This window comes from Scyliorhinus torazame, chromosome 1, assembly GCF_047496885.1.
Source record: "Scyliorhinus torazame isolate Kashiwa2021f chromosome 1, sScyTor2.1, whole genome shotgun sequence".
NCBI classification, from domain to species: domain Eukaryota; kingdom Metazoa; phylum Chordata; class Chondrichthyes; order Carcharhiniformes; family Scyliorhinidae; genus Scyliorhinus; species Scyliorhinus torazame.
This window is the reverse complement of record NC_092707.1, coordinates 286,778,420-286,787,837: the sequence shown is the minus strand read 5'-3', so window position 1 is coordinate 286,787,837 and position 9,418 is coordinate 286,778,420. Positions and strand designations below refer to the sequence as shown.

Sequence of the window (9,418 nt, the reverse complement as noted above, 5' to 3'; positions counted from 1 at the left end):
TTCCTGTTAAAGGCTAGGATCCAGTCCACCACCTTCTCAAGGACAATTAGGGATGGGAACAAAGTGCTGGTCTTACCAGTGACACCCACATTCCAGAAAGGAACTAAAGAAATTTGAATTTTAACAGCAGGTGTGGTTGCTGGGTTACAGGGATAGAGTGGTGGTGTAGGTTTAAGTAGGGTGCTCTTTCCAAGGGCTGGTGCAGATTCAATGGTCCAAATGGCTTCCTTCTGCTCTGTAAATTCTATGAGGAAGAACAAAATAAATTTTCAGCAAAACTAAACTGAAGCAACGGAGAAAGATCATTCCAGAATAACTAACAAATTCATATTAAAAATTTGTTTTTTGAGTGAATTGATTTTTTCAACCAAGAAAAGGATGACTCAATGAATCAGAAGCACTATTATAAATTTGTCAACAAACTAAATGGACGACGTGCTTTGTTTAAAAAAAAAACTAGTTATTCCCCCTGGTTTTGCCCATAGGAATTCAGATGTGATCTTGGCTGGAAGGAGGAGTTGGAGTTTTAATGGTCACAGTACGGGTGTGGGAGTATTTACTATGGCAGCTACCAACAGTTTTGGGAAGAGTTCAGAGTGGGGAATAGGGACAAAGATGAGTGGCGCCATGTTTTGGGCTATATCGGATAACAAAGGATCAGGTGGAGTAAGCAATACGAACCCATACTGCATCATTTCCTGTGTTTTTCCTACAATGGAGCTGCCCAGGACAACACAAGTCTTACCATGTAAAGTCTGTACAAATCCATCGTTTCTTTGTACTTCATTCCGTGTCATTATCGCAACAATGTGCAGGCTCCATTTCATGACCACACAATAATCCACCTTTCACACTTCTTGCTGAACAAGTTTTCCAACTCACCATCGGCGACATTTTGAATGCCAATGCTCCTTTCGTTTTATTGTCATCTGATCAGCCGTGGTACATATTTAAGATATGACATGTAGGAGAATTATCTACTGGTCAGGCCATTATTTTGTAGTTTTAATATGATGTATTTGTATTTACATAGTACATTTGAAAAGCAATGGCTACATCATGATCGTACACATTAGAAACAATAAAAAAAATAGAAGTTAAGAACCAAAATGTACATCATACACTTGATATATTTTTACACAGAGGTAAAAATGCTTATTGTAAAAAAACTAATAATCAATACAACAGGGTTTTTTTTTAGTATACAAGAAACATAGTGCAGGCACTTTCTTTTCATTCTTTAAGGTGTGCACCAACAGCTTTTGGTTAACTTTCTTACCACAGATACAAAAATAAATTTGATTTGTCTCCCCCCATCATCCCCACGTCAGACAACTGTCTTTTTGCAATGCAGAGTTGTTTGGGAGGAATCCCAAATCTCCTCAACATCAATGTGGGTGACAGATGAGAACTATGTACAAGAAAAACCCCTCTAGCTCAGCTCCCTGTTAACCTTATAGAGTTCTCACCTCATTTTACAAATTTACAGTCTATGTGTGGCAAGAACTGCTTATAAAAAATAATGTTGAAGTGGACAATGTAGGGTGCCTTAGCGGAAACATGTTTCGAAGCACCGCCAACCCCATGTTATATCAGTGAGCTGCTGGATTACTGCAAGATCTCCAAAAAGATTAGTGTCGATTTAAGCCTGTACCTTGTGCTTTGTGTTCCAATGTATTCAATACCTCACAGTGATCTTAATGGAAATAAAATCACAATTCGAAAATCTCCTGTGTGCAACAATGCTGGGCTAATGTTCCATTTGCAATAGGAAATATATCCAGCTGTGAATTAGGGCCACTATTTTAATGTTTTTTACACTGTGCTGTTGGTGGATTAATGTCCAGTTAATGTAATATATTTCACTGGCTTCAAACACTGAAATCAATCAGTTCTGCCAAAAAAACATTGAAAATTAATAGAACTTGTAGATTTTAAAAAAGGACAGTGCTGCCTATGTATCGGAAGCCTTCAATGATTAAAAATGCAGATGCAGTTTGAGTGGTGGAAAGCAATGAGCAACGCTCTTGCCAAGCTGAGCAGAAAACCCAATGTGCAGCGCTCATGTTTATCGGCAAGGAATTTGTGACTGATGTTATTGTGCAACAAAGGAAGGGGGAGGGTAAGGATGTGTAATGCACTGGCAATTGACTCTGCACAAGATGGTAAGGAAGAGTCATCAGTTCTCACAGACTTTTTCCCGAGCTGCCTTAAAACAGAAGGATCAGATTGTACAATGCTGAGGCGCTAAAACTGCTGCTTTCCAAATAAATTAAAACAAAATGGCTATTCCCTGTGCTGTTATAAAAATATTCTTTCAAAGCTTAAGCTTTCTAACGGAGGGTTTTGTTCACTCCCCTAAATGACCTGAGCTATTAAGATTTTGAAGGAAAGTCCCTCTTCCCCATCCAATGAAATTTATAGCCAGTGTGACCACAAGCTACACATCGGTAAGGCCTCAATGATCCTTATTCTCTAGGACACGTTGTGCTTTTTAAAAAAAAAAATGGAACTAACTTGGATCTGCCAGACTTGACTTACCTCGTTCTCTCCAAGAAATGGTCAAAACGTGCAATTCTGGTTTTGTGCATCGCTCACACAGTACACTTGGCCAGGCCTGCACCTGCTCTGCCTTCAAATCAATTCAGTGATTTAAAGTTTGGCAAAGGCGGAGCAGTCTGTGAAAACTACTCACTGTGGCTCACTGCGGAGCAGAGACTGAAAAAAGTAGAGGTCAGCAAACTAGGTTTGTGAAAGCAGACAGTGTGACCATCAAGAGTTCTCAGAGCGGAAGAGCCCCATCCGTCACTCACTGTGTTAAATGTAGTGAACTAACACTGTACTCTCTCTCATTGCACTGGCTATGTTGCTGCATAAAGTGAGAACAGGCAGTCTGGAGTTGGGTTAGTGTAACCTGACAAACTTTAGTGTATTGACAATTTATTTTTTAAAAACGAGAACTTGTTTCAAGGATCCCAAATAAATAGGAAAGAATTTTCGACTGTTTCTTTTTCTTTAAAAAAAACCCCATGATTTTACATTAAATTCAATTTTAATGTTCACTGTTGTACTAAAAAAACCTGGGGCAACTGTGACACCTTTTAAGACTCTAACTGATCGAGACCCGAGGGTTAGTCAGAACCAAGTTCATTGTTTGTAACTCAAATGAAATGAAATGAAAATCGCTTATTGTCACAAGTAGGCTTCAAATGAAGTTACTGTGAAAAGCCCCGAGTCGCCACATTCCGGCGCCTGTTCGGGGAGGCTGTTACGGGAATTGAACCGTGCTGCTGGCCTGTCTTGGTCTGCTTTCAGAGCCAGCGATTTAGCCATGTGCTAAACAGCCCCCGTAGAGAGCGATACCCATAGTTAGAGATGAAGTAAATAAGAGTCAAAGTATTTGTTGATAACAAATGAGGTGCGATTAACAAACAGCATTAATGGCAATACTGCGTTGTGGTATATGTTTACTGGCACACTTTTTTAAACAAAAAAAGGGTAATATAGGATACCTGACTACAGGTTAAGTGTCTCGGATGATTAAGCAGGAACCATACATGCCAGTTTTCTCATTAATGCTACATCCTGTTGGCCAGTTGGGATAATGCCACCGTGGCACATTGCAGCCAGAGTGATATCTCCCACCCCTCAGGCATGGCTCTCCAAACCACTACACAACATAATTCAGTCTCAACCTCTTACATTTAAAAAAAAATAAAATAAACATGAGACATCCTGTTTTTAATATATATATATATATAAATATATATATATATATATATATATTCATAGAAAAGTCTAGTTGTTACAGTTAGTTCCATGTAATGTTTGTAGAATAGATACAGCCTCCGTGCTTGTTGATTTTACAGGACTCCAGCTTCTAGATGAGTAATATTCCAGAGTGTGTTTGGTGATAGGAACTGCATCAAACTGCAGTCTTAATGCTTCAGACCAAAATGTGCTTCATTAACTGATGTTCTAAAGAAAAGATACGATACAAGTCACCCAACTGCTTTATGTTTTCCACCACAACACCTGCACATCACCCCGCATTTGTAGCATGCTCGAAGGGGCAGATAACAGCACATACAGGGAGCTATAAACGATAAGGCTATCAACGCTAGCCAACGAAGGCAGAACCTTTCATCGTTGGTATCACAAGAACAAGGGTCTGAATAATCTCCTTCAGGATCAGACATGCAGTGATACAGCATGCTGTCAGCGCACCACATACAGCTCACTCGACGGATGCAGGTTCGAATGGGATCTGGAGCATCCTGACACTGACCCCGGCCATTCTCCTCATGATTAAACATGTCTCTGCAGTACACACATCTCGACCGTTCGCCATCGTCTACCCTTCTCCGGAGTTTTGATTTCAATGGCATTGGCTGAGTCTTCACAACACCACTTTTCAAATCTTTACAGAGCCCCAAATCAGGGTTCTCTACATAAGGATAATTGTAGTCATGCTTTGAGGCGTCGCTTTTGTCAAAATGTACATAGGAATCCAGATCACCGTGCTCGTTATATTTTGGACGCACAGCAGCGTATCTGTAGTCTTCGTATCGCTCTCTTAACCATGCTTTCTCCCGAGGATTAATACGGACAATTTCCTCATCGTCATCTCGAAAACTAACATGACGTTGTTTCTGTATAGACTAAAATTTAAAAAAATACATTAATGCTTTTATTTGAAGAGGTTTACTTTTTGTCCTGAAAAGTTTTAAAATTCAGACTACAGGAAGAAACATTTATAATACACTATAAATTCAATGAATGATCTCTCTGCTAAATGTTTTTTTTAAATTAAGGGGCAATTTAGCATGGCCAAACCACCTACCCTGCACATCTTTGGGTTGTGGGGTGAGACCCATGCAGACACGGGGAGAATATGCAGATTCCACATGGACAGTGACCTGGGGCCGGGATCGAACCTGCATCTTCGGCACCGTGATTTCTGCTAGATGTTCTTGCTAATGCATTGGAAATTGCTATTGCTCAAACATGCTCAAATGTATAAACTGATCATGATGATGAGGTGTTATAGATGGAAGTTGTTAGATTCTTACGATCACACCACAGGCAGAATTCGACAGAATGCAAGAACTTAACTGACATTTACCAGGTCGATAGCGAGGGATGGGGATAGGAAGGATGCAAGGGGCTGGGAAACAGGGGTTGGGGGGGGGGGGGGGGGGGGGGGGTGCAAGGTGCTGGAAAATGGGAGGGGGTAGAAAGATGATGCTGGAGCTAGGGTGGTTAGCACTGCTGTCTCACAGCGCCAGGGATTCGGGTTCAATTCTGGCCACGGGTGTGTGCAGTTTGCACGTTCTCCCTGCGTTTGCATGGGTTTCCTCAAGGGGCTGCGGTTTCCTCCCAGAGGTGCAGGTCAGGTGGACTGGCCATGGGGATAGGGCAGGGGAGTGGGTCTATGGATGTTCATGGCAGGAGAAGGATGAGAAGTTCTTGGATGTGGCGGGCGGTGGAGCACAGGTGTGTGTTTCTCTCGACATATAAAATCCATCACACCTGCAGTTTGCAAATTTATAGTTAATAGGATTACAAGCAGCATTCATTAACAGTAAACAAACCAAGCTTTCACTTCATCCTCGCTTTGCAATCAACTGAAATTAATCATTGGTGATAAATTAAATTTCCATTATAAATGTGAGTTTTTCCAAGGTAAAATTGTACAACTGACGACATAAATCATCTCACACCACCCACAACACACACTTTCAAAAACTATCTACTCCTTCCCATTCGAGTTGCTTCTCGATATGGCATCTTTGACTGGGTTACATTAAAACAAAGTTAAATTTAGTACAGCTTATGTAAAAATAGTGTCAAAAATCTGCTTCTAACTCGAGTTTAAGTTCACTTTTAAAATCAAAATGTGGCTGTATTAAATTTCAGTTCAAAGGCATAGCTTGATAGGTCAGTCAATTTTAGAGGAATATGCAACTAACATTCCAATCGTTAATGCCCTATTGCACGATATAAAAAGACACCCAAGGGAGAAAATCCCAACCATGGAATCAATCCCTCAATGTCTTATGTCACTGAGCATCTCAGATGTGACCAATTGTCACACAAATAAGCATGAGGCCCATAACGCCAGACAATAGCGTTGTAACATTAAGAGACAATACCCTTCACTTAAACAGAAAGAATTGAGATATTGGTAGTTACCCGACAGAAATTACAGTCACACTTCAACACATGGGAATGCAAAATAAACCGGCTGTGGGAGCGTCCCACACAGAGATTGAACTTCTGTCAAAGCACAAAAGAAAACGGATTCTACCTTCAGCCACCTGTTCAACTGGATTAAATTCTACTGAAATAGGACAGAATTATCCCGTGGGATTCCAAATGCCTAAAGAGTCAGCTCAATTTGCCATTGATGGCCTCCAAATTATTATATTACATTTTAAAAAAAAGAGGAAATCATTGTAGATCACATTAAAAAAAAAGGAAATCTGGATTGAGGAGGGAAGCTAAATTAGGAAATTGGGATTAAATGATGTCAAAGTTTTTGCAGATAGCAATTTGGCATTTGGGTTCCGACCCTCTCCAGAATTAGGGACAGGTTTCCAGGAATTTGGCCAATTACAGTTCCCAACCCTGTTTGGTCAGCTGGCCACAAGGTGATTACGGGACAATTAAGAGTTGGAGTTCCTCCTGATGTTTCCATATGGAAAGGGACACATTCAACAGCAAAGCAGTAACGCCCCATGTATCAGTTGAAGACTTGCCAATGTTTTAGTTACTCAATCTTGGGCTGACACAAATAGGGATTCTATGGCTTCAACAGCAAAGCTTCAGCTCCTAAATGTTAAGTGGGTTAGTGACCCATGCTGGGGAAAGCTAGGAATCTTTTGCTTCCAGAGTCTGCCCCTCTACACCATGCCCCCAAACCAGGTTCCTCCTACCACCTGGGACAGCATTTTCCTGGAGAATCGGAATTCGATTTTTATCTGTGTTTGGAAACAACCATCCTGGGAGAGGCCGGTACCAAGAGGAGGGGATACTATTTATGATGTCAGTTAACATTGGAGCAGGAAGGAAATTAAGTGATTAGCAGTTTAGGGGAAGGTGGGAGATGGGGAGTAAGGTGGCAATTGTGATTTGTATGGATAACGCAAGTTGAGGGAGCATGGGAGGGAAATTAAAGATGGCTGAGGGGAAGGGGTGGTAAGGAGGGACAATGAAGGGCAGCTGAAAAAAATGGTTAATCTGGACAACAAAGAAATCCCCGAGTTCTTCATTCATAATAATGCAGGCTTGAAGCTGTGCAGATGTCTTTTTAAGCTCTTGGGTTCTAGATCGGATTTATACATTTAAAAAAAGACCAAAGCAAGATCAAACTGCTTCATACCGATCACAATCTTTCTAACCCGAGATGATGCTCATCTTCCTCAAGCCTTGGTATATTTAAACCTAGTTTCCTAACTCATTGTACCATATAGTCCATCAAATACAGCCATTCAGGGCGGCACGGTGGTTAGCACTGCTGCCTATGGCACTGAGGATCCGGGTTCGATCCAGTGTGTGTGTGTGTGTGTGTGTGTGTGTGTGTGTGAAGTTTGCACGTTCTCCCAGTGTCTACATGGGTCTCACCCCTACAACCCAAAGATGTGTAGGTTAGGTGGATTGGCCACACTAAATTGCCCTTTAATTGAAAAAAAAAAGAATTGGGTACTCTAAATTTAAAAAAAATAATAAAATACAGCCATTTATAGTCAGATAATTTGTCTACAACACATCAAAATCAGGTTTAAATAAAGCAAAACTGAACTGAACGAGATCAAAAAGGCAAGCATCAGGTTTGATTCTGGGAGTACAGGCAGTCGCAAAATGGAGGGGAAATGTTTGATCATCATCCAATAACCCTTGCTGGAGAAAGAGAGAGAGGGGAAGAGAGAATAGGGATATCAAGTTCAGGGCGAGATTTGCTTCTAAAGGCACGACATGTTTTAATAGCCTTCAGATGTTCTTTGCAGAAAGATAGAAGAACAGGCGGAGAGAGAGTGCAAGATGCACCATGGAACCACAACCAACAGGTTATCACTAAGAGAAATGAAGAGTAGGAAAAGAGAAATCAAAGCAAAACACATTGGCAAGGTGAGTGGGGAGAGCATTTGTCCCAACACAGGAATTGAGGTACGTCTCCAAACTTTTTGTTCGAAGAACATACAGACCATTCCTTCAATCTGAAGGGCCTCAACTTCAAATATTCTGATGATTCCAACTAATGAAACAGATCAAGGCCTCTCGAGTTTCGTACGCTTACCCAATGCTCCTCTTACACAAAAATAATTCACTTATAAGTTTCATATTAGTGACAGCCATGGCTCAGTTGGTAGCGCACTCGCCTCTGAACCACAAGGTTCTGGGTTAGAACATAGAACATAGAAAAATACAGCACAGAACAGGCCCTTCGGCCCACACTGTTGTGCCGAACCTTTGTCCTAGATTAATCATAGATTATCATTGAATTTACAGTGCAGGAGGCCATTCGGCCCATTGAGTCTGCACCGGCTCTTGGAAAGAGTACCCTACCCAAAGTCAACACCTCCACCCAACACGAAGGGCAATTTTGGACACTAAGGGCAATTTCTCATGGCCAATCCACCTAACCTGCACATCTTTGGACTGTGGGGCGGAGCACCCGGAGGAAACCCACGCAGACACGGGAAGGATGTGCAGACTCCGCACAGACAGTGACCCAAGCCGGAATCGAACCTGGGACCCTGGAGCTGTGAAGCAATTGTGCTATCCACAATGCTACCGTGCTGCCCTTAAGAACAAATAAATCTACACTATATCATTTTACCGTAATCCATGTACCTATCCAATAGCTGCTTGAAGGTCCCTAATGTTTCCGACTCAACTACTTCCACAGGCAGTGCATTCCATGCCCCCACTACTCTCTGGGTAAAGAACCTACCTCTGACATCTTCCTCTGACACCTTATATCTTCCACCATTCACCTTCAATTTATGTCCCCTTGTAATGGTTTGTTCCACCCGGGGAAAAAGTCTCTGACTGTCTACTCTATCTATTAACCTGATCATCTTATAAACCTCTATCAAGTCGCCCCTCATCCTTCTCCGTTCTAATGAGAAAAGGCCAAGCACCCTCAACCTTTCCTCGTAAGACCTACTCTCCATTCCAGGCAACATCCTGGTAAATCTCCTTTGCACCTTTTTCCAAGGTTTCCACATCCTTCCTAAAATGAGACGACCAGAACTGTACACAGTACTCCAAATGTGGCCGTACCAAAGTTTTGTACAGCTGCATCGTCACCTCACGGCTCTTAAATTCAATCCCTCTGTTAATGAACGCTAGCACACCATAGGCCTTTTTCACAGCTCTATCCACTGGAGTGGCAACTTTCAAAGATGTATGA

The 9,418-nt window shown here is 41.7% G+C and overlaps 1 protein-coding gene across 1 annotated transcript in view; it reads right to left on the bottom strand.

The window, feature by feature from the left end:
* Window positions 1–990: 990 nt before the first annotated feature.
* The window catches only part of spred2b (sprouty related EVH1 domain containing 2b), a 175,207-nt gene continuing 166,779 nt past the window's right edge, over window positions 991–9,418 (bottom strand). Inside the window, exon 6 of the mRNA XM_072506950.1 lies at window positions 991–4,661. Coding sequence (XP_072363051.1) covers window positions 4,002–4,661 — 660 coding nt within the window. The 3' untranslated portion in view covers window positions 991–4,001. The remainder of the gene's footprint in view (window positions 4,662–9,418) is intronic.